At 43.1% G+C, this 27,673-nt stretch overlaps 2 protein-coding genes and 1 long non-coding RNA gene across 24 annotated transcripts in view; 2 read left to right on the top strand and 1 right to left on the bottom strand.

The window, feature by feature from the left end:
- Positions 1-8,790, top strand: part of matr3l1.2 (matrin 3-like 1.2) — a 12,005-nt gene extending 3,215 nt beyond the window's left edge. For all 3 annotated transcript variants that reach the window (XM_069531329.1, XM_069531331.1, XM_069531330.1), the window contains exons 3-22: positions 284-345; positions 422-460; positions 570-667; positions 797-843; positions 964-1,080; positions 1,466-1,591; positions 1,666-1,842; positions 2,496-2,620; positions 2,714-2,975; positions 4,408-4,596; positions 4,728-4,824; positions 4,920-4,936; positions 5,241-5,363; positions 5,573-5,701; positions 5,811-5,939; positions 6,037-6,167; positions 6,429-6,708; positions 6,998-7,133; positions 7,209-7,324; positions 7,697-8,790. In XM_069531329.1, coding sequence (XP_069387430.1) covers positions 284-345; positions 422-460; positions 570-667; positions 797-843; positions 964-1,080; positions 1,466-1,591; positions 1,666-1,842; positions 2,496-2,620; positions 2,714-2,975; positions 4,408-4,596; positions 4,728-4,824; positions 4,920-4,936; positions 5,241-5,363; positions 5,573-5,701; positions 5,811-5,939; positions 6,037-6,167; positions 6,429-6,708; positions 6,998-7,133; positions 7,209-7,324; positions 7,697-7,759 — 2,463 coding nt within the window. In that variant the 3' untranslated portion in view covers positions 7,760-8,790. The remainder of the gene's footprint in view (positions 1-283; positions 346-421; positions 461-569; positions 668-796; positions 844-963; positions 1,081-1,465; positions 1,592-1,665; positions 1,843-2,495; positions 2,621-2,713; positions 2,976-4,407; positions 4,597-4,727; positions 4,825-4,919; positions 4,937-5,240; positions 5,364-5,572; positions 5,702-5,810; positions 5,940-6,036; positions 6,168-6,428; positions 6,709-6,997; positions 7,134-7,208; positions 7,325-7,696) is intronic.
- matr3l1.1 (matrin 3-like 1.1) lies at positions 8,150-19,862 on the bottom strand. 20 transcript variants are annotated; one of them, XM_069531324.1, is made up of 24 exons: positions 19,713-19,862; positions 18,210-19,164; positions 18,021-18,082; positions 17,876-17,914; positions 17,502-17,578; positions 17,382-17,413; positions 17,170-17,292; positions 16,927-17,052; positions 16,377-16,493; positions 15,944-16,068; positions 15,450-15,853; positions 14,852-14,912; positions 14,633-14,763; positions 14,514-14,566; positions 14,442-14,483; positions 14,364-14,390; positions 14,124-14,201; positions 11,372-11,465; positions 11,255-11,274; positions 11,058-11,186; positions 10,853-10,977; positions 9,734-10,670; positions 9,512-9,596; positions 8,929-9,389 (listed from the first exon to the last, which is right to left on the bottom strand). In XM_069531324.1, the coding sequence occupies exons 2-24, from the start codon at positions 19,140-19,142 to the stop codon at positions 9,220-9,222; spliced, it is 3,990 nt and encodes a 1,329-aa protein (XP_069387425.1). In that variant the 5' UTR covers positions 19,143-19,164; positions 19,713-19,862; the 3' UTR covers positions 8,929-9,219. The 20 variants fall into 20 exon arrangements, with proteins under 20 accessions (XP_069387412.1, XP_069387425.1, XP_069387418.1 ...); XM_069531317.1 differs by lacking the exon at positions 14,442-14,483 and adding an exon at positions 14,232-14,261 and having other exon boundaries at positions 14,346-14,435; XM_069531311.1 differs by lacking the exons at positions 14,364-14,390; positions 14,442-14,483 and adding an exon at positions 8,150-8,743 and having other exon boundaries at positions 9,268-9,389; positions 14,124-14,339; positions 14,484-14,566.
- LOC138411363 (uncharacterized) lies at positions 17,847-27,673 on the top strand. Its single transcript, XR_011243998.1, has 3 exons — positions 17,847-17,963; positions 25,686-25,794; positions 27,558-27,673. It is a non-coding gene; the product is annotated as an uncharacterized lncRNA (long non-coding RNA).

Raw genomic sequence — 27,673 nt, 5'->3', positions numbered from 1 at the left:
GGAAGAATGACTCCTCCCTCTCAAATGATTCAGAATAACTCAAACTTAAAACTTTTAATGTATTTTAGACTTCAGTTAATTTCTCTGCACACAATTGATTCTTTGAACAAATGCACTCGAAGTTCAGTAAACTAACATCTGCTCACGTGTCTGAGCTGAACTGTTAAAGGAGACTTGTTCATTTTCAGATGAATCATTGTGTCATGACTGTAAAATGTTTTCACGCTCTAATGTTTGGGAGAACTGCTCCTTTAACAAAGAGTGTGTGTGTGTGTGTGTGTAGGAGTGGAACCAGCATGTTAACGGACTGCGACATGCTGAGAACAGACGTGTGCTCCTGGACATGTGAGTCACTGACACAGTTTGAACATGATTGATGTTTGTGCAGATGTGTTATTGTTAAACTCAATGTTGTGTTCAGGTATCCAGAGTGGGACCCTGCCATGTCGTCAGGCAGAGGGTGAGACACACACACACACACACACACACACACACACACACACACACACACACTCTCGATCGATGTATAGATCAGCCATGTTTGGTAACACAGTAACTCTTTGATCTAGGGGGGGTTCTCTGGAGACCCCCAACCTGTCAGCAGGACTGCTGGGACCTGCCCCCATGTCTTCAGCTCGGGCAGCAGGAGGGACATCCTCCAGCTGGGGTAAGACACTGATGAGGAGGAAGTGAAGAAGAATTTGTCCCTCTTCTCCTCCTCCCTCTTCTCCTCCTCATCATGTCTCTCACATATAGTGTAAGTGAAGTTGACTCAGTGGGTTTGTTTGTTTGTCAGGAGGAGGATCTAGTTTGTCAGGAAAGAACCAGCTGGGACAGAACAAGGTCAGTATGATCAGATTCTATGAATGTATCCATGAGGACTCACGCAATCTGAGTGTTTTCTGTGTTTGTGTAATTGAGTCAAAGCTGAGTCTTTACGTTGAAGTTGTTGTTCGTCCTCAGCTGAGAAGCAGAGTTGTGGTGGTGAAATACGCCAGGAAGCCTCTGAGCAACAAGACTCTGTTCGCCTTCACTGAGCCGTTCGGCTGCTTGAGGGAGCACCTGGTCCTCAACAACAAGGTCAGGAAACATCTCCACGTCTGCTTCAGTCACAACATTTGTACTCTATGTCACTGGCGTGGAGACGTAACAAAGAGTACGGCGTTCAGGTTTTCCGTCGTTATGTTGGTACGTCCGTCACATTCTTGTGAAAACTACGTCTCAACGCCTTGTGGGATCTTTTTTGTTGATTTGGTAAAAATGTTCACATGACTCAAAGACGAACTGATAAGATTCCGGAGGTCAAAGGCCACAGTGACCTCATTGTTGTGAATGTTATATGTCGGGAACATCTGGAGGGACTGAAACTAAACGAGCCCAGGACATCGTTCATGCTCTTTTAGTGTAGCGTTAAGCCTTCTCGCTGCAGAGGACACACACCTGATCACCTCTTTGTCTCCATCAGGCGTTCTTAGAGATGAACAGTCACGAGGAGGCTCAGGACATGGTGAACTACTACGATCAGCATCCTGCAGCTCTGTACGGCAAACCCATCACCTTCTACCTGTCCAGGAGGCTCATGGTCATCGAGGTAACCATTCGTTTTATGATACATCAAAACGTCCCTCAGCCTCAAACACTCACAGTTTTGTATTTAACCCTCAGAAAGAAGGTCGGTCGTCGGACACGTTGATGGACAGGCCTGTCAGGGAGGTCAAAGGTCACGGCAGCCAGGTGGTTTTCTTCTCCAACCTGCCCAGAGAGGAAGAGAAGAAGAAGGAGCTGCTGACCATCGCTGGACGCTTTGGCATTGTGGAGAAACACCTGTTTTTAACTGACCAGGTAAAGGAGGAGACGTGTTCCTGTCTCTCACTTTTATTTAATGCACCCTTATATTTATAGATACATTAATTAAATTATATGTAGAAATAATTCTGAAAAAACAAAGTTTCAAATGTTTAAATTACCTTCAACTTAAATTCTCATTATAATAAAGCAGTGCAGTGTCACTGAGCCACAGCGCCCCCTGCAGCCACACATGACGAGCTCTGTTGGTTTCTGTATCTGATGAAGTGTTTGAATCAATGTGCTGAGCTCTGAACGCTGGATATTACCCATGATCCTCTGCTTCCTGACCCAGCAGAGCTGCTGCTGTAACAAATCCACCAAACTGTTCCGAGTTCTTCATGTTTTAAAGTTTCTGCTGAACACTGGAGATAAACTCTGGTTGTTAAGAACTGATCTCAGTTCAGCTTCACTCTTCCACTGGAGCTGATGGAGACTCTCAGTCACTTGTTCTCTCAGGAGATGAACCCACTCAGCAGAGTGAGAGAACAGACTCAGGGAGCGAAGGAGGAAACGTTCTCCACATTCACACTCACACATTAGACTCACTTTGATCAAACTGAGGTTTAAGGTGGAAAGGTTGCAGAGTGTTTTATTATTTTCCTAAGTTGTGAGAAGCTGCTGAATCTGTCCATGGTCTGTGTGTTCAGGCGTTTGTCCAGCTGGGGACGCCACAGGACGCAGAGATGCTGGTGAAGTATTACAGTGTAAACCCACTCACCATAAAGGGGCGACCCATACGCCTCAACATCTGTGCCAAGTACAAAACACTGAAGTGAGTCTGGAGCTTCAGTCTGACACCACAGAACAACGAGTGTAGATGGAGGTTTGGTATGAACTCATTCTCTCGTTCATTTGTCTGTGTCAGTGTGAACCGCAGACAGGTCGGGTCTGCCGGAGACAGTCGGGGCCAGAGGAACAGCTCCACTGGATCCAGGACCTCCTCCAACTCCAGAACCTCCTCGTCCAGCGCCAGGACCAGAGAGGAGGAGGAGATCAAAGCAAAGGCTGAGGAGAAACCTGCAGAGGAGGGGGAGGAGGTGTCTGGAGTGATGGAGGGGGAGGAGCAGGTAACCGATGGAGACGAAAAGGCGGAGACAGTGGAGGAGCCTTCAGGAGATGTTCAGGAGGTGAGGAGATGCTTAACAGAAAGAAACATGGAGGATTAACGAAAAATGATTTCTGAAATAAAACGAACAAGATGAGCTTTAACTTCAGACTTTCAGCTTTAATTTGAGTATTTAGTCCAAATCAGGTGCAGGAGTTACAACAGTTTGTTTATGGGCCTCCCACTTTTTAAGGGACCAAAAGTAATGGGACAAACTAACAATCATAAATCAAACTTTCACTTTTTAATACTTGGTTGCAAATCCTTTGCAGTCAATTACAGCCTGAAGTCTGGAACACATAGACATCACCAGACGCTGGGTTTCATCCCTGCTGATGCTCTGCCAGGCCTCTACTGCAACTGTCTTCAGTTCCTGCTGGTTCTTGGGGCATTTTCCCTTCGTCTTGTCTTCAGCAAGTGAAATGGATGCTTAATCGGATTCAGGTCAGGTGATTGACTTGGCCATTGCATAACATTCCACTTCTTTGCCTTAAAAAGCTCTTTGGTTGCTTTCGCAGTAAGCTTCGGGTCATTGTCCATCTGCACTGTGAAGCGCCGTCCAATGAGTTCTGAAGCATTTGGCTGAATATGAGCAGATAATATTTCCCGAAACACTTCAGAATTCATCCTGCTGCTTTCGTCAGCAGTCACATCATCAATAAATACAAGGGAACCAGTTCCATTGGCAGCCATTCATGCCCACGCCATGACACCACCACCATGCTTCACTGATGAGGTGGTATGTTTTGGATCATGAGCGCAGTTCCTTTCCTTCTCCATACTCTTCTCTTCCCATCACTCTGGGACAAGTTGATCTTTCTCATCTGTCCATAGGATGTTGTTCCAGAACTGTAAAGGTTTTTTTAGACGTTGTTTGGCAAACTCTAATCTGGCCTTCCTGTTTTTGAGGCTCACCAATGGTTTCCATCTTGTGGTGAACCCTCTGTATTCACAACTACCTCCTGGAGAGTGTTCTTGATCTGGTCAACTGTTGTGAAGGGGTGTTCCTTCCCCAGGGAAAGAATTCTTCGGTCGTCCACCACAGTTGTTTTCCGTGGTCTTCCAGGTCTTTTGGTGTTGCTGAGCTCACCGGGGTGTTCTTTCTTTTTAGGAATGTTCCAAACAGTTGATTTGGCCACACCTAATGTTTTTGCTATCTCTCTAACGGGTTTGTCTGCTCCTTGTAAATGGAATAATGAGGGACAAACACACACCTGGCCATGGAACAGCTGAGCAGCAAATTGTCCCATTACTTTTGGTCCCTTAAAAAGTGGGAGGCACATAAACAAACCGTTGCAGTTCCTGCACCGTTCACCTGATTTGGACGTAAATACTCAAATTAAATTGGAAGTCTGCAGTTAGAGATCATCTTGTTCGTTTCATTTCAAATCCATTGTGGTTGTGTATAGAGCCAAAAAGATTAGAATTGTGTCGATGTCCCAATATTTATGTAGGTCCCCGATGATGTCACCGACAACACACCTGAACCTGTCGGGGGGGCAGAAGGTGAGGCCCAGCAGGGGGCAGAGTCAGAGGATCCAACAGAAACCGAAGATTCGGCCGAGAAACACGAGATCAAAGAAGAACCGACTGAACCTGGAGAGAGTTCAGATGCGGTGGAGGAGGAGCCTCCTGCGGACGAGGTGAGGTTTTCATGTTTCATTCAACAGCAGCGGAGAAAACTGTTCTGGAGCTTTCCACCAGAAACTGAGCTCCAGTGTGACGCTGAACTTTGAGCCTGAAGCAAGTGTTCAGGACGTTTGTGTTCCCACAGCTCGATCAGGACTTCATGGAGAACATGGAGGACTTTGTGACGTTGGACGAAGTCGCAGAAGACGAGGACGAAGAGCTCAGAGACTCCGACACCTTCGGTACCCGGCGATACACCGAGTGTTTATGAGACGTTCACCTGCTCTGATGATGTCTGATGTTTTTTAATGACGTTTGTTTCTCTTCTTCTCTGCAGACAACACGAGGGGGGGGGTACGTATCCGTCACAGTTGTTCTTGTTCTCACATTATTCTCACACACTGACGTCATCACCAATGTGGGCGTCGTCAACCTATACTGGACTCTGATTGGTTTGTAGACGGCGTCTGACGTGGGCGTGTTGTCAGTTGGGGGGGGGCAGTAGTCTTCTGTTTGAACATAGGAAATGAATGAAGCTTCACTTGGTTGCCATGGTTACATCATGATGGCATCACTAGCAGCATCAGCACCTTCAGGCGCACTAATGAGGTGTTTAGTTATTTCTCCTGCAGCAGCTGAAGCCTCGTTCTCTTCTCAGGGTATGAGGGTCGTGAACATCGTGGGTTTCAGACGAGGTTACAACTTCCTCAACGAGCTGCTGGCCCTCGCCAAACCTTTCGGCCAAGTGGTCAAACACCTGGTACTTGACTTAAGACTCGAGGTACGTAGAGCTGTTCTGCTTGTCTGGAGGATCTACAGGATTTTAAAGATTTAATCTTTCATTGTCTTTTCTGACGACTGTGATGAGTGTTTTACAATGACATCATGAATGACATCACAGGAAATGATTCACTTAGGCACATGGAAGTAAACAGACACCTGATTGGTCGGTGGAAGTATGGATTGAATGTTTGTGTGTGTTTGTCTCAGGCCTACCTTCAGTTCGAGATGGAAGAGGAAGCTCGAGCCATGGCCAAGTTTTACAACAGTAACGTCACAGCGACAGTGTGTGGTCGACCCGTCAGGATCAGTCACTCCATGACTTACCCTACCATCCAGGTGAGCACCTCATCTTTTCTTCTTCTTTATCTCCTGGGTCGCTACAGTGACCTCTGCAGGTCGGTATGAACGCAGCCTGATGAACGTCTTTGTGTTGTGTGATGTTCAGTGTGGCACCAGCAGGGTGGTGTACATCGGTCAGATCCCCAGCGGCAAATACAACGACGACGCCGTCCTGAAACTGGCCGAGCCGTTCGGGGTCGTCAGGAAGTATTTTCTCAACAGGATCAAGAAAGAGGTATGAAACCCGGAGCTGAGGCCCGGAGGAACCTCAGCGTGTCTCAGTATTAGAAGAGTCTCATGTCTCAGTATATATCTGATGTCTTTGTCCTCAGTGTTTCATTGAGATGGAAAACGCAGAGGACGCAGAAAAAATGGCAGAAGATTGCAAAGTCAATCCACCAAAGCTCCACGGGAAACGTTTGACGGTTTACGTCAGCAGGAAGTACAGGCAGCTCAAACATGGGTGAGTTGACCACTTTGACCTCTGCAGCAGAAACGGCCTCAGTGGCCACAGGCGTGTTTGGGTTGTCCGTCAAAGATGAACTGAAATCTTAGTAACATCAATGTTAATCAGACCTCCAGCAGTTAACCCTCTGGAAACAGAGTATGAATATAACTTTGATATGTAGAATAAGAAGACAAAGTGTTTATCCACAGCATGGATCCACTTCAACCTGACTGCTCTGTTTCAGCGTCACTAAACTTTGTTCTTTGTGTTTTTTAGACATCGATGTCCGAGCACAACGAAGAGAGAGAACAGCAGCTCGACAGAAACGTCGTGCAAACAGCCTGAAGAGCCTCCGACCAAGAAAGCCAGGGAGGAGGAGAAGCCAGAGGAAGCAGAGAAAGAGAAGAGGGTGGAGGAGGAGGGGGAGGTGAAGCAGGCGGAGACGCAGGCGGAGACGCAGGCGGAGACGCAGGCGGAGATGCAGAGCTGTGACGTGAGCGTCAGTGACGAGACGAATCCTGAAGTTTCTGATCAGAAACCGAAGAATGAGGAAGAAGTGAGTCATCGATCATTTCAACTTTGTCTGGTTTACTCAAACTTACTTCTCTGAGTCTCACACGAGCTCCAGACAATCGCTCTAATGTAAAACTTCTCAAAGCAAAGTTTCAAAGTGCTTCACAAATCAAATCAAAAACTAAACATGTGAAATTTAAACACGACCACAGACAAAAATAATCAAAAGTAGCTTTGGGTCAGATCGGGGATGTCTTACAATAAAAGTATGTTCGAAGCTTTGATTAAAAGGAAACTAAGGAGACAAAGATAAATGTCAAAACATGTCTCAGCTGCAGGACGTCAAACAGGAGCAGATGGAGATGACGCTCAATCAGGACAGACAGACCGAACCCCCCCCACCTGCTGAAAACAAACCCAGTGTGGCATCTCTGCCGCTGCCCCCCCATGACCCAGACACCCCCATCGGTGAGCAACGACGAGTGAAGATGTTTTAGCCGTCGCTCTGTGACAGGATGAACTCAGGTCTCTGTTTGTTTGCAGGTGTTGAACACGTGAAAACGGGTTTTTACTGTCGAGTCTGTTTCCTGTTTTACTCCAATGAAGACATGGCAAAGAAAACCCACTGCAGCAGCCAGGCGCACTACGATAAGCTGCAGGTGAGACACAGCTCCGCCCACAGCTCCGCCCACACCTGAGACACATCTGATTCACAGTCACAGATGCTTCAGATTTATTGTATTCACATTTCACCGGGTGAGTGTTAGTGACAGTTTTCACGTATGTCACACGTGGCATCTATTGCACTTGTGTCCGTCCTGGGAGACGGATCCTCACGTGTCTCTCTGAGGTTTCTACGTCCTTCCCGTTAAAAGCTTCTTTAGTAGTTTTCTCTTGTTGAGTTAAGACACAGGATGTCACACCTTTTTCAAGATCTTTGAGACAAATTGTGATTATTGAATCTGGGCTGTACAAATAAAATTTGATTGACATGTTTTGTGATGAACGTTTTCTTGTGTTTCCTGCTTCAGAAATATCTGGAGAAGGAACAAACCAAAGCAGAGAAGAAGAGAGTGAAGAAGACGTCGTCATGAAATCAGCTTCTTCATCATGGAGGAGCAGGAACTTTAACTTTTTACTTTAGTGACGATGAGGAGACGCTCTTCATCGAGGAGCTCGTCCAATCAAACGCTGGAATGTCAGAAACGACCCAGGTGTTAATGAGGCAGGTAAAGGAAGACGTCATCGGTGTTCAGCTTCATCACGAGGGGAACGGCGGACTGTGAGCTTCGCTTTCTGTATTCAGATAAAATTATTCACCCGAACTATTTTTAATGGGTTTAACAATCCTTCCATCAATTTAACTAGTGGATGGATACACTGCGGCGCTTCGTCAGGAAATAGTTCCAGCGTCAAACAGATTAGAGTCAGTTTCACCTTCAAAGTGAAAAATATTTAACAAAAAACACAGAACAAACTGAAAATGTTTTGAAGTTTTGTTTATTTCTTTTATAAAATTAAACAAGTTTCATCAAATTTGACTGTGACATCATCGTCTTCACACTAAACATCAACAGAAACTGTGATGTCACCGGTGGTTTGTGAGTTTCTGTTCTGAAGCATCACATGTTGTTCAGCGCCATCTTTAAAAAAACAAAACAAAAGTAACCATATTTGGATGCGCAGGGGTGGAGTCTGACTGAGCATGAGGACACGCCCACCTGCCACCCATTGGAGGGGGCTAGCTGACGCTGCAAAAATAAACGAAGTCGTAACAGCAAATTGAAGTTTTTACTAAACATGTTTTTGAAAGCGGGAATCCGCACCGCTGATCATCTTCCTGGTTTCAAACCCTGAACTCTGCTGAAGTGTCCACGAGCAGAAAAGCTTTTTAAAAAGTCTTCAAAGCAGCAGACGTCTTTTTCACCACAGTCTGACCTGGTTGATCAGGACTTCTGGGTAATGTAGTGTTTCAAAGTGACTCATTCAGTTAGTTTCCGTCTCTGGAGTTTGTTCAGTGAACCGATGAATTCATCTTCAGCGACTCAGCTCGTCCACGGATCGATTCCTGTCTTCTCCTGGAAAAAACCATTTCTGTTAATAAATGTTTGTTTCTGTCGTTTCAGCTCGTTCTTCTCTCTCTGATGTTTTTCAAGTGTTTCTCATCAGTTTGGTTCAATCAGTTGTTGATGATATAAAAACAAGTGAAGACGTCATGATTGACAGCTGACACTGACTTGAGTCAGTTGTGTGTGTGTGTGTGTGTGGGCGGGGCTTTGATTAAGAAACTTCTGTGACATCAGAGCAGCTGGAATCAACGCAACTAAAGATTAAACATCAGCTGACGATCACACAACATATATTCATTCTCAAATTAAAGAGTTTAATATTTAAGGAATTGAAATAAAACGATACGTAAAGTGATTTTAAATTTGTATTATTTAAAAGTTTTCTGCTCATTTCTATTAAAAACTTTGAGTTTAAACATTGAACATGAAATAAAGTTAAGATTTCGATCTAATTTGAATAAACTAATGAGTAAATGAACAGAGGTTTAGTTTGAGCTCTGATCTGTGTCACGTATTGATTCACTGGTTTGAACCTGGTACTTCCTGTAGTGCGTCAGGCTGCTGCAGTGCTGCAGCTTGGCTTCTTCCTCGTCAGCGTAGATCACCTGACACAGGTGACAGAAGTAACCAACGACCGGCCGAACAAACTTTGTGCCTTTGGAGACAAAACACACAACTTGGTGACAGTGAACGCACCACTGCTGTGGACTTTTCTGTCCTCGTCTATCTAGATTTTTCTATGATGTCATTCTGCGTCAGAGGAGCAGATTCTCTTACCAACAGGTTTGGTGGGTTTCTCAGACTCAGCGATGCCCCCTACAGGTTGTTCCAGTTTCACTGCATCACCAGAATCTGGAGATTTCTAAAAAAACAATGTATCATAAGAGATTTCTAATATTCTATAATATGATATAAGTTAACACACTATAACATCGTATATTATGTTTCCAGACTAATGTTTGAAAAGATCATCAAGAAGATAAGACTCTTCAGTGTCACCTGCTCAGTTTGTGGTTGATCTGGACTCGTCCCTGAAGCGTCCTCAGGAATCATCGCTGGCTCTTTTTCTGCAGCGTCTTTCTCTGTCGCCTCCTTTTCATTTTGTGATTTCTGTTTTTTATCAGGAAAAGATTTGTTCTCACTCCCGACGTTTCCTTTCAACATCTTGTCTTCTGGACCCATCTTTGGCAACAACTCTCTCTCCGGAGTCTTGCTGGGTCCCGACTCTCTCTCTCTTTCCGGAGTCTTTCTGGGTCCCGACTCTCTCTCTCTCTCCGGAGTCTTTCTGGGTCCCGACTCTCTCTCCGGAGTCTTTCTGGGTCCCGACTCTCTCTCCGGAGTCTTTCTGGGTCCCGACTCTCTCTCCGGAGTCTTTCTGGGTCCCGACTCTCTCTCCGGAGTCTTGCTGGGTCCCGACTCTCTCTCCGGAGTTTTTCTCGGCCCCGACTCTCTCTCCGGAGTTTTTCTCGGTCCAGACTCTCTCTCCGGAGTCTTTCTCGGTCCCGACTCTCTCTCCGGAGTTTTTCTCGGCCCCGACTCTCTCTCCGGAGTTTTTCTCGGTCCAGACTCTCTCTCCGGAGTTTTTCTCGGCCCCGACTCTCTCTCCGGAGTTTTTCTCGGTCCAGACTCTCTCTCCGGAGTTTTTCTCGGCCCCGACTCTCTCTCCGGAGTTTTTCTCGGTCCAGACTCTCTCTCCGGAGTTTTTCTCGGCCCCGACTCTCTCTCCGGAGTTTTTCTCGGCCCCGACTCTCTCTCCGGAGTTTTTCTCGGTCCAGACTCTCTCTCCGGAGTCTTTCTCGGCCCCGACTCTCTCCTGCTCTCAGACTTCCTGCGGGCTTCGTCTCTGTCCGAGGTTCTGGATTTACTGATCCTGTCTCTCCTCCTGCTGCTTCGACTCTCACTCTTCTCCATGTCTGAGTCTGACTGAACGTCGTACCTGCAGGGACAGAGATTCAGGGTCAATGAGCACGTAACGTAACTCATCACATTCAGAGTGAAGAACATTCCAGAATGAGAACAATGTAAAAACTGTCACGGGGATCAGTGATTGATGATTCGTGTATAAAAATGTTTCTGGATCTCGTGAATCTGATCAGTGACGAGGCTGCAGACTCTGACCCGTTCACTAGTCGGGTGTATTTGTGGGAGATGTTGACGAAGAGTCTGGATCCGTGAAAGGTTTTATGGTTCAGAACTTGTGCTGCTTTCACTGCTTCAGCAGACGTCGACATCTCGATGAAACCCTGAAAAATAAAAACGAGAAATGTTGAGGTCTCATCAAACTGAAGTTTGAGAATTGATTGTTTCAGATATGTTCTCTAACCTGTTGCTGTCGGCGGATCAGGAAGTAGCGCACCGCTGTTCCAACACCTTTGACCAGTTGGACAAACCCGGCGTCGGTGTAGAAACGCAGCGGCAGTTTTTTGAAGAAAATGACTCTGGTGGTCGGAGACTGAAAACAGAAAAAACCATCATGACGAGTCTGAGCAACAACATAGTTTCACTGAGGATGAGACGAACCTTGAGCTCAGCTGCAGCCGCTGAAAACAAGAACACATGGCATGTTATTCAAGGTCCCACAGGTCAAAGGGAACATGTTCAAGAACTCGACTTTGTCTCCAGATCATTTGTCAGAACCTGAGTCATCGGACTGTTCTTCTTCTTCTTCTTCTTCTTCCAGTTCATCCAGGGTGATGCAGTTCTCCAGGTCCACGGGGAAATCTGGTCCCTCCTGAACAACAACACAAGAACATGAGAACAAGACATGAACATAAGAACAAGAACATGAGAACAACATAAGAACAACACAGAACATGAGAACAAGACAAGAACAAGACAGAACATGAGAACAACACAAGAACAACACAGAACATGAGAACAAGACAAGAACATAAGAACAAGAACATGAGAACGAGACAAGAACATGAGAACAACACAAAAACAATACAGAACATGAGAACAAGACATGAACATAAGAACAAGAACATGAGAACAACATAAGAACAACACAGAACATGAGAACAAGACATGAACATAAGAACAAGAACATGAGAACCAGAGAGAACATGAGAACAACATAAGAACAACACAGAACATGAGAACAAGACATGAACATAAGAACAAGAACATGAGAACGAGACAAGAACATGAGAACAAGACAAGAACAACACAGAACATGAGAACGAGACAAGAACATGAGAACAAGAACATGAGAACGAGACAAGAACATGAGAACAAGACAAGAACAAGACAGAACATGAGAACAAGACAGAACATGAGAACAACATAAGAACAACACAGAACATGAGAACAAGACAAGAACTTGAGAACAAGACAAGAACATGAGAACAACACAAGAACAACACAGAACATGAGAACAAGACAAGAACATGAGAACAAGACAAGAACAAGACAGAACATGAGAACAACACAGAACATGAGAACAACATAAGAACAACATAGAACATGAGAACAACACAAGAACAACACAGAACATGAGAACAAGACAGAACATGAGAACAACACAGAACATGAGAACAACATAAGAACAACACAGAACATGAGAACAAGACAAGAACAAGACAGAACATGAGAACAAGACAGAACATGAGAACAAGACAAGAACAAGACAGAACATGAGAACAAGACAGAACATGAGAACAACACAGAACATGAGAACAAGACAAGAACAAGACAGAACATAAGAACAACACAGAACATGAGAACAAGACAAGAACAAGACAGAACATGAGAACAAGACAGAACATGAGAACAACATAAGAATAACACAGAACATGAGAACAAGACAAGAACAAGACAGAACATGAGAACAAGACAGAACATGAGAACAAGACAAGAACAAGACAGAACATGAGAACAAGACAGAACATGAGAACAACACAGAACATGAGAACAAGACAAGAACAAGACAGAACATGAGAACAAGACAGAACATGAGAACAACATAAGAACAACACAGAACATGAGAACAAGACAAGAACATAAGAACAAGAACATGAGAACGAGACAAGAACATGAGAACAACACAAGAACAACACAGAACATGAGAACAAGACAAGAACATAAGAACAAGAACATGAGAACGAGACAAGAACATGAGAACGAGACAAGAACATGAGAACAACACAAAAACAATACAGAACATGAGAACAACACAAGAACAGGAGAACAAGACAAGAACATGAGAATAACACAGAACATGAGAACAAGAAAAGAACATGAGAGCAAGACTAGAACAACACAGAACATGAGAACAAGACAAGAACATGAGAACAACACAAGAACATGAGAACAAGAAAAGAACATGAGAGCAAGACTAGAACATGTAAATAACACAGAACATGAGAACAAAACAAGAACATGAGAACAACACAAGAACAACACAGAACATGAGAACGAGACAACAGGAGAACGAGACAAGAACGTGAGAATAACACAGAACATGAGAACAAGACAAGAACTTGAGAACAACACAAGAACAACACAGAACATAAGAACAAGACAAGAACATGAGAACGAGACAACAGGAGAACGAGACAAGAACATGAGAACAACACAAGAACAGGAGAATAACACAGAACACAAGAACAACACAGAACATGAGAACAACACAAGCACAACACAGAACATTAGAACAACAAAAGAACATGAGAACACAAGAACAACACAGAACATGAGAACAACACAAGAACATAAGAACAACACAAGAACAACACAGAACATGAGAACAAGACATGAACATAAGAACAATACAGGACTTGATAATAACACAGAACATGAGAACAAGAAAAGAACATGAGAGCAAGACTAGAACATGTAAACAACACAGAACATGAGAACAAGACAAGAACATGAGAACAACACAGAACATGAGAACAACACAGAACATGAGAACAAGACCATGAGAACGAGACAAGAACATGAGAACAACACAGAACATGAGAACAAGACAAGAACATGAGAACAAGACAAGAACATGAGAACAACACAGAACATGAGAACAACACAGAACATGAGAACAAGACAAGAACATGAGAACAAGACAAGAACATGAGAACAACACAGAACATGAGAACAACACAGAACATGAGAACAAGACCATGAGAACGAGACAAGAACATGAGAACAACACAGAACATGAGAACAAGACAAGAACATGAGAACAAGACAAGAACATGAGAACAACACAGAACATGAGAACAACACAGAACATGAGAACAACACAGAACATGAGAACAAGACAAGAGCATGAGAACAAGACAAGAACATGAGAACAACACAGAACATGAGAACAACACAGAACATGAGAACAAGACCATGAGACTGGTCTCAGTGAACACAAACACGTTCTCGTCTGTATTAACTTTACCTCTTCATCCAGCTTAGTCTTAGCTGACTCCTCCCTTTCTCTTGTGGAGGCTTCCTCTTCCACCGTCACTTTCTTCACCTCCTCCTCTTCCACCGTCACTTTCTTCACCTCCTCCTCTTCCACTTTCTTCACCTCCTCCTCTTCCACCGTCACTTTCTTCACCTCCTCCTCTTCCACCGTCACTTTCTTCACCTCCTCCTCTTCCACTTTCTTCACCTGAACCTCTTCCACTTTCTTCACCTCCTCCTCTTCCACTTTCTTCACCTCCTCCTCTTCCACTTTCTTCACCTCCTCCTCTTCCACTTTCTTCACCTGAACCTCTTCCACTTTCTTCACCTCCTCCTCTTCCACTTTCTTCACCTCCTCCTCTTCCACCGTCACTTTCTTCACCTCCTCCTCTTCCACCGTCACTTCTTCCTCTTCCTCCAACACATTTTCCTTTTCTGAAAACAAACATCATCTCTTAACTTTTTCTCTTTTGTTTCATTTCAGTCTGTTTTTATTTGTACCTTCTCGTATCGAGTCACTTCTCTCTGCTGGACTGTCATCTTCCTCATCTTCCTCCTCTTCATCGTCCACATTCTCTCCATCCTCTCCGATCACCTCCATCCCCTCGATGTCGCTGTCCTCTGCAGATGACCTGCAGGTCACAGGTTTGACATGTTTACGCTGTATTGTGAGTGAGGTGTTCACTGACCTGTCTAACATTCAGTAGAAATGAGACTCACTCTTCCTCTTCTTCTTCTTCACTCTGTCTGTTCTCTGCAGGTTCAGGTTTGGAGTCAGAGTCTGTGAATGGACGCCGATCAGTTTCATCAACAAAAATCCTGCACGAGGGCTTTTCACTTTTTATTCAGAACTCAAACATTAATTTGAGCTGCAGGTTGTTAGAAGATATTTAAACTAAATGTGTGTCGAATCAGATTAGTTCAAACTTCAGCCTTATCCTGCACTTTATTGTTATAATCTGTCAACTGATAGATATCGAATATATATAGATGTAAATACTGAGTGTTGAATTATTGATTTAGTTTTAACTGAAGAGTACAAACAGCTTCTGATCTGCTCGTCTTGTTTCTGAAGCTGAAACAAACACTTATTGATTATTCAAAGTTTCACTGAGATCTAATGTGATTGATTCTATAAATACGAAAAATGACAATTCAGCTTCAATATAAAAAGATTGGTTTAAATTCATGTAAAAACATCACATAGAATTCAACTGAAAGCAGCTGTTTCATGTGTGGCGGTCTCCACCTGTTATGTAACCCAGAAATGTCCTGACACCACACACACAATTATATGATGTATTTCTCAGTCTCTTACCCAGTTTCTCACTTTTTTCTGGTTCCATCGTCTTTTCTCTGGATCCCTTCTCCCCAGAAGACCTGCCGCAGGACTTTTCTCTGGATCTGGATCTCTTCTCTCTGGGTTTATCTCTGGATCTAGATCGAGACCTGGACTTCTTCTCCTTGTTGGACTCGTCTCTGGATGTCTTTTCTGTAGATTTGTCTCTGGATCTGGAACGATCTCTGGATCTGGATTTCCTCTCCCTGTTGGAATCATCACTGGACCTGGACCTCTTTGCTCTGGATCTTTCTCTGGATCTTTCTCTGGATCTAGGTCTTTTCCTCTTGCTTTCCGTCTTGTCCTCCTGCTCTTGGCTCCGACTGCTCGCTGTCTTGGTCGAAGGCGTTTCCTCCTCGTACCTCGTGGCAGAAGCAACTCGCCTGAAGAAGAGAAACAGGATCACCGTCGCAGTCGAGCCCTGATTGGTGGATGAGAGTCAGCTGGTGAGTCATTGCGCTGCTCGTACTCACATCAAGCTCCTGTATTCTCCAGAGAGGGAAACTTTGATGAGGTCACTGTTGATCCTCAGAGTTTTGGCAGAATAATAATCGACCAGCTTCTGAGCGTCAGGAACATTTTTCATCTCCACAAACACCTGGAAGATAAAAACAGCAAGTGTTTCATTCTGTCCTGGAGGAAACTTTAACTTTTTCTGGAAAGTTTTACACATTGAAAGATTTTCAGCAACATGGCATCTTTAAATTCCCTCCATCTTCAACTAACATCTCAAACACTGAGACATTTCCACGACTACTCCCAACTGACTGTCTTTTCCATAACACTCATTGGTTGAAGAATTTACAGCTGACTTCGACTCTAACTTCCTCTGTAACTGGACTGAGATGATGAACGTAAACTCTGATGATCACAGTCAGACAGAGCAGAGTCAGGATGTGATCTCACCATAGACGGCAGGAACAGAGTGTAGAGCGGCTGGCCGAAGCGTTTGACGATGCTGATCAGATCGGATCGGCCGTCTTCTCCTGTTGGAGCTGGAGTGAAGCTAACGACGCGAGAACTCTGCAGAAAAAGGCACACGATGTTTTCACTTGAATGTGCTCGAGAGATAGCAAAAAATATACTTTGTGAGGTCACTGCAACCTTGACCTTTGACCTCCAGGCACCAAAATCAAATCAGTTCATCTTTGAGTCCAAATAAATATTTGCACCAAATTTGAAGAAATTCCCCGGAGACATTCTTTATATGATATCGCTTTCATAAGAATTGGACAGAAAACAAAGTGAGATTCCACCTCAGGGACCAGGGTCTAAATGTAGGTTTTTCTTTTTAACTCAGCTCATAAAAAAAAGGAGCAGGAACCTTTTAGTTACTTGAAAAAGACTTGACTCTTTCTTTCAAAGTTTCTGTCTTCACACGTCTGATCAGATCATCTCCCCAACTGAACCCTGAGTGTCTGCAGGTTATTATTCAGACCCTGTGATGAGTCTGTACCTGAAGGAAGCTGAAGGTGTTGGAGATGCTGAACTCCATCTGCTCTCCATTCACAGTTGGAGGACAGTTGATGTGGAATTTCACCAAATCCTTCGCCTGATCGATGGAGCCCAGCTCCACAAACGCCTGCAGGGTGTAAGAAAGGAAAATTAAAAAATCTGAGAGACGAATAATGAAAACAATTCACAGCAGTAACCAACAAATAAATGTTCAGCTGAATGTGAAATGAACACTTGGACTCACTAAAGACGGAAACATGAGGATCTTGAGGATCTTTCCAAACGGTTCAGTTAGTTTCCTCAGATACGTCTCATCCACAGACTGAGCTGGAAACTTCACACACACCACTTTACTCTTGTCCGACGTCTGAGGAGGAACAGTTTTCATTTATTGGGCAGTTTTTAATGAAGCAGCTGAATCAAACTTGACTAACATACAAACATGATTCCACTCACCTTCTTCCTCGACTGTTTATTCGACTGAGACTCTTTAAACAGAGATAAAAACACATGTTGATGCACTGAGAACGATCACGACACTGTGAACAACACTAGAGACACTAAAACATCATTTACTTTGGCTCTCATTGGCTGACGGAGGCGGTCGGGTGGGCTTTTCTTCATTCTTACTCTTCTCTGATTGGTTGTCAGCCCTGAAATGACAGATTTTATTTGGGATGTTGTTCAGTAAACCATGTGTGTGATGATGATGATGATGATGATGATGATTAAATGTAGATGAAACAGTGTGTGTATCTGACAGAGACACTCAGTGATGTTACAGAGTGGAACATCTTGTCTCTCAAACTATCTTTGACACCCTGAACCAGTAACAACTGCTTTGTCAGATGATGTCACTGGTCCAGCAGGTCACCTGATAGCTCTGAGCTCAGCTGGCTGAAGTCACATGACGTCATTTAAAAGAAAACACACAACAGAGGAACACGGACCTGCTGAGCGTCTCCATTCGACAGTCCCACTTAGGAAACCTGAGGGAACATGAAATCATTGTCTTTGGTTGTGCCACAGAGGAAGCAGGTATTATATTACACACACACATATATAATATATATATAATATTATATTTGTACTGACTGCTGCAGCAGGCTGAGCTGACCGTCTGCATGATAAGTGCCGTTGATGTGTTTAGTCCACACCTGAAACAGAAGAAGAGACAGATCTGTCACTCGACTGAGTTTCTACATCACAGCTTCCACTCCAACGCCCCCCCCACCCCCCAGCCCCCATACTGAGAGAGTGGAGGAGGAGGACAGGAGCACTTACCCTCTCTGACAGCACAGTGATATCACACAGAGAGCACGAGTAGGGGAACACCTCTGGCAGCCTCCCATGGAAGTCCAGGGCTTCTTTCTTGGTAGGCATGGAGGTGGCTCCAGCGAGCCGGCTGCTCCTGATGGAAGAGGTTTCAGACTCGGGGCGTCTCCCCTGAGCTTTAAGTTGGTGCTCTTCAGGGGGAGGAGCTGACCTGTAACCAGCCGATCCTGACTCAGAGAGACGGGAAGGACAAGTCCTGTCGTCTCGTGCTGCTGACCTGACAGAGGGCGGATCCCGTGAGGACACTGAGCAAGAGGCTCTGCCTGTCTTACCATAATCAGAGGGTCCCGGTCTGTGGTGAAAGTCCACCATGTAGCTGGACGACGAAGACGAGAACGACAGTGGGTCTGCTCTGACCGAGCTGCTGGTTGTGGGATTGCCCCAGTGGTCATGAACCTTCTCAGATGGAAGAGGACGGGACGTTACCTGACCCAGCGGGTACTGGACTGGTTGACTGCAGAGCTGGTCCCAGTCTCTGGAGGAGGAGCTGACGGCAGATCGTTGTGTGGAGCTGGGAGGATGAGAGGAGGAAGAGGAGAAGGAAGGAGCGTTGGTGGAGAAAGGTTTGACAGTCCCTCTCTTTCCTTTGAGCTGATTGAGGACATGAGGCAGGGACTCCACGGTCAGGACGTCCTCTGGCAGCTCGGCCAGCAGAGACAGGTCGCTGGGCTCCAGACCACAGCTGCTCAGGATGCTGAGAGCACCTTCCTGCGACCACTGAGCCGAGCCTCTGGAGGAGGAAGAGGACGGGTAGGATGGAGAGAAAGACGCCTGCGGAGGCCTGTAATTGTCTCGGTCCAGCGATGTGTGACGGCGATCTGAAGAGTACGGAGCAGGATCAGGTCTGAGGTCAGAGTCAGGCGGTCTGTACTTGTGAGACATGATGGACGAAGCTGAGTGTTTCCTGCAGACAGAAGGTGTCAGGGAGGAGGAGATGGAAAAGGCTCAGAGACACAGGAGGCTGAGGACGGTTTGTCCAGAGGAAAATATTTCCTGTGATTCTCTACGAAAGATGAGACGACTCAGGTTCATCGGAAAAGAATGAAGAGTTGTTTCCATGAAGAGAAAAACTGAACAGCAGCAGAGACACAAGTTCAATTCGTTCCCACTGTTTCAACTATTTCATCATTAAGACTCAGAGAAAAATAACAATTATTTCCATCAACATCAATTCACAGCAGTTTTTATTAATATGATGCAGCAGAATTAAATCTTAATGATCAATAGTGTTTCTCTTTTAAAAACTATAATTAAAGGATTTCAGCTGATTCATCCAACGCGTCGATCGATTCTGATTCAATCATCGATTAATCATGAGACTCGTCGATCAAACGAACCTGATCAAACAGATCAAAGACTGAAAACAACTGACTTCACCGCGTTAGCTTAGCGAGCTAGCAGCTAGCAGGCGGCTAGCGGCGGACAGAGACACGTCATTAGCAGCGGACTCACCTCAAAGCAAAGACTGACGTCACACAAGCGACACGACCAAAACAAAAACGTTCACGAGACAAAAAACGATTTTTTAACGAAGCGAAAAATAAAAAGTCAAGAGGAAGACATCTTCTGCGTCTTCTTCTGTTGGATCAGCAAACACTTGCTGCCGTACCGCCACCCAGTGGCCAGGAGTGGCACAACACCCTGCAGAATAAAACTAATAATAAGAATTTAAAAAATGAGTTCATCAGTCAAACAAGGTTAAAGGTCATCAGAATCAATATGTTTCTAAATATGATTCGTGTGAAAGGTGCTGTACAATACAGTTTTGATTGATTTGATATTTAAATTATATATGTATATATCTATATTTAGATATAGACATACACATATATGATTATAAGAGGATGCTGATGAAGATCAGCTGTGATAGGCAGATCTTCATCAGCAGTGGAGATGATTGACAGATGGATTTTAATTCATGATATTCATCATCTCTGAAATTACAAACTTTCTCTTGGACTCTTGAATCAGAATCTTATAATGGTCAAATCAGAAGCTCGAGTCTGTTACATACATTTATAATATATTCATATAAATCCTAATTAATTTTATTTAAAAAGATTTGAACCAAGAATTTAATTTCTCATGTTATTTTGAAACACGAGGTGGCGCTGTAGGACTGTTTCTAAAGACAAGTGACTCAGTATAACATAACCCAACTTCACTTTGTTTGCCTGTAGAATATTAACACATTATAACGTGTCACATTATATCATGAATATTTAGAACTTGTAGCTAAACGAAAACCATTTAGAAAAGAAAAAAAAAAATGACATTGAGAAAAAACATATAAATAATATTTAATGTTTAGTGTGATAAAACCAGAGAATGAAACTGTGTTCATTTATAACTATAGCAAACTAAAATGATTAACTACAGGGTCCATTTACTATCTGTTCAAGAGCTTTCAATATAAAGTATTCTTCTTCTTCTCATTCTTCTTCTTCTTCTTCTAATGAACAAACTGTAGAATAGAGCAGATTACAGATGGAAGTTTCTATGATAATAAAACTGTTGTTGAAACAGTGTTTTATATGAATCCAGAGTCCAGCAGGTGGCGCTGCAGACCACACGTTAAACAGACACGCTTCAGTTCATCTGTCGGAACTAAAATAACAAATATATCTGATGATCTCTGTAAAATATCTTATTTACACATTCATCGCGTTCTGCAAATAAATAATTGGAAGATTTATTTAAAACTGTTTCTGTTTGATTTAAGAAGCAGAGAAAATTCTTTTTTATTTCAATAAAAGCGAGTTTCCATCCGTCGGTAATAAAATATCAACACTCTACAAATAGAAACGTTACAGAACCAGTTCAATTAGAACAAGCTGGAAAATCATGGAGTAATAAAACATGTAATAATAATAAACAGCAGAAATATTTTACAAATATAAAAACAATAAATACAAGTTAAATAAATTACAGAAATAAAACACAACAATTAATTAATTAGATGACGTAAATATGATATAAACCAAAGAGATAAAAGGAAATTAATCTGTAGAACTAAATAAAATAAATGTATGAAAAATATCTATTAGTCCAAGTATCAAGAAATTATCAGCAAACAGGAAAATAGAAATAGAGTTTAATGAATTTATATAGTCATAAATACATGAAGGTACAAAACACAAAAAATATAATATGAATGAATATATATATATATATATATAACATATACATTTTTTTATTATTGTTATTATTAGAAATAGTAAGGGGATCACACATTAGAAATAAGATGTAGAAAAACAGTGAAACAGAATTATTGAATCCAGTTTGTGTGATTGTTTGAACATTTTGAACATATAGAACATGTGGAGCATAAAGAACATGTGGAACATATAGAACATGTGGAACATAAAGAACATGTGGAACATAAATAACATGTAGAACAGAAAGAACATGTGGAACATAAAGAACATGTGGAACATATAGAGCATGTGGAAAATAAAGAACATGTGGAACATATAGAACATGTATAACATGTGGAACATATAGAGCATGTGGAACATATAGAACATGTGGCACATAAAGAACATGTGGAACATATAGACCATGTGGAACATATAGAACATGTGGAACATAAAGAACATGTGGAACATAAAGAACATGTGGAACATATAGAGCATGTGGAACATATAGAACATATATAACATGTGGAACATAAAGAACATGTGGAACATATAGAACATATATAACATGTGGAACATAAAGAACATGTGGAACATATAGAACATATAGAACATGTGGAACATGTGGAACATATAGAAAATGTGGAACATATAGAACATGTGGAACATATAGAACATGTGGAACATAAAGAACATGTGGAACATAAAGAACATGTGGAACATATAGAGCATGTGGAACATATAGAACATATATAACATGTGGAACATATAGAACATGTGGAACATATAGAACATGAGGAACATATAAAACATATAGAACATATAGAACATGTGGAACATATAGAACATGTGGAACATGTGGAACATATAGAACATATAGAACATGTGGATTATGTGGAACATGTGGATTATGTGGAACATGTGGAACATATAGAACATATAGAAAACGAGGAACATATAGAACATATAGAACATGTGGAACATATAGAACATGAGGAACATATAAAACATATAGAACATATAGAACATGTGGAACATATAGAACATGTGGAACATGTGGAACATATAGAACATATAGAACATGTGGATTATGTGGACCATATAGAACATGTGGAACATGTGGAACATATAGAACATATAGAACATGTGGATTATGTGGAACATGTGGAACATATAGAACATGTGGAACATATAGAACATATAGAAAACGAGGAACATATAAAACTTATAGAACATATAGAACATGTGGAACATATAGAACATGTGGAACATATAGAACATGTGGAACATATAGAACATATAGAAAACGAGGAACATATAAAACTTATAGAACATATAGAACATGTGGAACATATAGAACATGAGGACACACATGTAGAAATGACGTGTTGGTCATGTCAGCTGTAACATGAGTCTGAACATTTTAAACCTGTTTGTTTAAATACAGAATGAAAACATGTGAACTTCTAACATACATGATCAGTAAACACACGTGTTGCTCAGACAAACAGAAACATTAGCATGTTGAACTCACCGGTTCTTCATGTGTTTAATGAAACTGAGATTCTGCAGCGGAGCCTCTTAAAAGAAAGATGGTGGACGAACACTTGATCAAAGTGTCGATGAATTAACGTTTGACACTGAACTGATGTGAACGTCTTCAAACTCAAACGTCTTCAAACTCAAACTTCTTCAAACTCAAACTTCTTCAAACTCAAACTTCTTCTCACTCAAACGTCTTCAAACTCAAACTTCTTCAAACTCAAACTTCTTCTCACTCAAACGTCTTCAAACTCAAACGTCTTCAAACTCAAACTTCTTCAAACTCAAACTTCTTCAAACTCAAACTTCTTCTCACTCAAACTTCTTCAAACTCAAACTTCTTCAAACTCAAACGTCTTCAAACTCAAACTTCTTCTCACTCAAACGTCTTCAAACTCAAACTTCTTCAAACTCAAACTTCTTCAAACTCAAACTTCTTCTCACTCAAACGTCTTCAAACTCAAACTTCTTCAAACTCAAACTTCTTCTCACTCAAACTTCTTCAAACTCAAACTTCTTCTCACTCAAACGTCTTCAAACTCAAACGTCTTCTCACTCAAACTTCTTCTCACTCAAACGTCTTCAAACTCAAACTTCTTCTCACTCAAACTTCTTCTCACTCAAACTTCTTCTCACTCAAACGTCTTCAAACTCAAACTTCTTCTCACTCAAACTTCTTCTCACTCAAACGTCTTCTCACTCAAACTTCTTCTCACTCAAACTTCTTCTCACTCAAACGTCTTCTCACTCAAACGTCTTCTCACTCAAACTTCTTCTCACTCAAACGTCTTCAAACTCAAACTTCTTCTGACTCAAACGTCTTCTCACTCAAACGTCTTCTCACTCAAACTTCTTCAAACTCAAACTTCTTCTCACTCAAACTTCTTCTCACTCAAACTTCTTCAAACTCAAACGTCTTCTCACTCAAACTTCTTCTCACTCAAACTTCTTCTCACTCAAACGTCTTCTCACTCAAACGTCTTCAAACTCAAACTTCTTCTGACTCAAACGTCTTCTCACTCAAACGTCTTCTCACTCAAACTTCTTCAAACTCAAACTTCTTCTCACTCAAACTTCTTCTCACTCAAACTTCTTCAAACTCAAACGTCTTCTCACTCAAACTTCTTCTCACTCAAACTTCTTCTCACTCAAACTTCTTCAAACTCAAACTTCTTCTCACTCAAACGTCTTCAAACTCAAACTTCTTCAAACTCAAACTTCTTCAAACTCAAACTTCTTCAAACTCAAACTTCTTCTCACTCAAACGTCTTCAAACTCAAACTTCTTCAAACTCAAACTTCTTCTCACTCAAACTTCTTCAAACTCAAACTTCTTCTCACTCAAACGTCTTCAAACTCAAACGTCTTCTCACTCAAACTTCTTCTCACTCAAACGTCTTCAAACTCAAACTTCTTCTCACTCAAACTTCTTCTCACTCAAACTTCTTCTCACTCAAACGTCTTCAAACTCAAACTTCTTCTCACTCAAACTTCTTCTCACTCAAACGTCTTCTCACTCAAACTTCTTCTCACTCAAACTTCTTCTCACTCAAACGTCTTCTCACTCAAACGTCTTCTCACTCAAACTTCTTCTCACTCAAACGTCTTCAAACTCAAACTTCTTCTGACTCAAACGTCTTCTCACTCAAACGTCTTCTCACTCAAACTTCTTCAAACTCAAACTTCTTCTCACTCAAACTTCTTCTCACTCAAACTTCTTCAAACTCAAACGTCTTCTCACTCAAACTTCTTCTCACTCAAACTTCTTCTCACTCAAACGTCTTCTCACTCAAACGTCTTCAAACTCAAACTTCTTCTGACTCAAACGTCTTCTCACTCAAACGTCTTCTCACTCAAACTTCTTCAAACTCAAACTTCTTCTCACTCAAACTTCTTCTCACTCAAACTTCTTCAAACTCAAACGTCTTCTCACTCAAACTTCTTCTCACTCAAACTTCTTCTCACTCAAACTTCTTCAAACTCAAACGTCTTCTCACTCAAACGTCTTCTCACTCAAACTTCTTCTCACTCAAACGTCTTCAAACTCAAACGTCTTCACACTCAAACTTCTTCTCACTCAAACTTCTTCAAACTCAAACTTCTTCTCACTCAAACTTCTTCTCACTCAAACTTCTTCTCACTCAAACTTCTTCAAACTCAAACTTCTTCTCACTCAAACGCCTTCTCACTCAAACGTCTTCTCACTCAAACTTCTTCTCACTCAAACGTCTTCAAACTCAAACGTCTTCACACTCAAACTTCTTCTCACTCAAACTTCTTCAAACTCAAACTTCTTCTCACTCAAACGTCTTCAAACTCAAACTTCTTCAAACTCAAACTTCTTCTCACTCAAACTTCTTCAAACTCAAACTTCTTCTCACTCAAACTTCTTCTCACTCAAACTTCTTCTCACTCAAACTTCTTCAAACTCAAACTTCTTCTCACTCAAACGCCTTCTCACTCAAACGCCTTCTCACTCAAACTTCTTCTCACTCAAACTTCACGTTCAACAAGTTTTAAAAACAGAACTCAGTTTGTTTTCTTTGAATAGATTCCAGATGATCTGTTGTTTTCATGTTGTCCTCGCAGAACCTGTTTGTTGTTCCACATTTTATTAGATTATTAAATATCACGTGAGCAGTTTCTTCCTGATGATTCTGTGACGTTCTATTTTCTTTTATTCATCTTTGAAAAGTAGAAAATCCAAATGTTATGTTTTATATGAGCTTTTGTTTGGTGATTAACAGATTCTGCACATTTGTGTTGAGTGACTCTGAGAAGACGAGAGGACGGACGGACGATGTTGGGACAAACCTTCACATTCGTCTGATAACGTTTCACACACTCGTCCATCAGGTGATGAAAAGAAGTTTGGTCTTTAATCAGCTGACGAGTCTCCATCAGTCGTCCTGAGGGGACAATTAAGATTCTACTGAATCTCTTCTTCTGCAGGTTTCTGAGGAAATCACACTTTATTCAGAAAACACACTTTTTTGCTCCTCCTCCTCCTCCTGGTTTCTGCTCCTCTCCCCCCCCCCTGCTCCTCCTCCTCCTCCTGGTTTCTGCTCCACTTCCCTCCTCTCCTCCCCCCCCCGCTCCTCCTCCTCCTCCTGGTTTCTGCTCCACTTCCCTCCTCTCTCCTCCCCCCCCTGCTCCTCCTCCTCCTCCTGGTTTCTGCTCCACTTCCCTCCTCTCCTCCCCCCCCCTGCTCCTCCTCCTCCTCCTGGTTTCTGCTCCACTTCCCTCCTCTCCTCCCCCCCCTGCTCCTCCTCCTCCTGGTTTCTGCTCCACTTCCCTCCTCTCTCCTCCCCCCCCCCGCTCTTCCTCCTGGTTTCTGCTCCACTTCCCTCCTCTCTCCTCCCCCCCCTGCTCCTCCTCCTCCTCCTGGTTTCTGCTCCACTTCCCTCCTCTCCCCCCCCCCCCTGCTCCTCCTCCTGGTTTCTGCTCCACTTCCCTCCTCTCCCCCCCCCCCCTGCTCCTCCTCCTGGTTTCTGCTCCACTTCCCTCCTCTCTCCTCCCCCCCCCCCCCCCCCCCCCCCGCTCCTCCTCCTGGTTTCTGCTCCACTTCCCTCCTCTCCCCCCCCCCTGCTCCTCCTCCTCCTCCTGGTTTCTGCTCCACTTCCCTCCTCTCCTCCCCCCCCCCCGCTCCTCCTCCTGGTTTCTGCTCCACTTCCCTCCTCTCCTCCCCCCCCCCTCCTCCTCCTCCTCCTGGTTTCTGCTCCACTTCCCTCCTCTCCTCCCCCCCCCCCTCCTCCTCCTCCTCCTGGTTTCTGCTCCACTTCCCTCCTCTCCCCCCCCCCTGCTCCTCCTCCTGGTTTCTGCTCCACTTCCCTCCTCTCTCCTCCCCCCCCCCCCCCCCCCCCCCCCTGCTCCTCCTCCTGGTTTCTGCTCCACTTCCCTCCTCTCCTCCCCCCCCTGCTCCTCCTCCTCCTCCTGGTTTCTGCTCCACTTCCCTCCTCTCTCCTCCCCCCCCTGCTCCTCCTCCTCCTCCTCCTGGTTTCTGCTCCACTTCCCTCCTCTCAGTGTTTAAAGTTTAACTCGGTGTTTAGTCGGAGCCTCAGTCAGTTTGTTTGTTAACGAGCTTCTGACTCAAACTCAGTTAAGTGACATTAAAGTGAAAGTAGATTCATGTTCATGGAAGCTGAAGTGTTTTCTGAACCTTCACGTGTTCTTGACATGTGGTGAGAATCCACGATGAAGAACACGCACACTCCACCGAGCTGTTGTCACATCTGTCGTCTTCTCTGTCTTCTGTCGTTTCTTCTTCTCTTCCTGATTGGTTCTTGTGTGTCATGTGTATCAGGAGGAGGTGGAGACCAAACACGGAGAGAACACGTTTAACTTGAAACGTTAACTTGATAATTGTTTTAACCAATTAAGAAAAGTTCATGTTCATATTGACATCGATGATTCGATCCGTTAGTTCTTGTGTAAAGTGTAAATTTAAAACAGTTACATGTGTTTGTCATGAGGGTTTAACCTCAAATCTAGAAAGTTTCAGTGCTGCGTGTGGACAGACGTGTTTCAAACACAAGATTCACAGAAACACGCTCATTCATCCAGTGAGAACTAAGTTCATTCATCATCAAATCTTAAATAATGACTTTTTTCTGTGTCAGGTTCATACGTGATTGTCCCACGCTGCTCCTGAACGTCCTGAACGTCCTGAACGTCCTGAACTGAACGTCCTGAACGTCCTGAACGTCCTGAACGTCCTGAACGTCCTGAACGTCCT

Source organism: Paralichthys olivaceus, chromosome 9, assembly GCF_024713975.1.
Source record: "Paralichthys olivaceus isolate ysfri-2021 chromosome 9, ASM2471397v2, whole genome shotgun sequence".
Lineage (NCBI taxonomy): Eukaryota > Metazoa > Chordata > Actinopteri > Pleuronectiformes > Paralichthyidae > Paralichthys > Paralichthys olivaceus.
The sequence above is the reverse complement of the archived record's forward strand: the minus strand, read 5'-3'. Positions and strand labels throughout refer to the sequence as shown.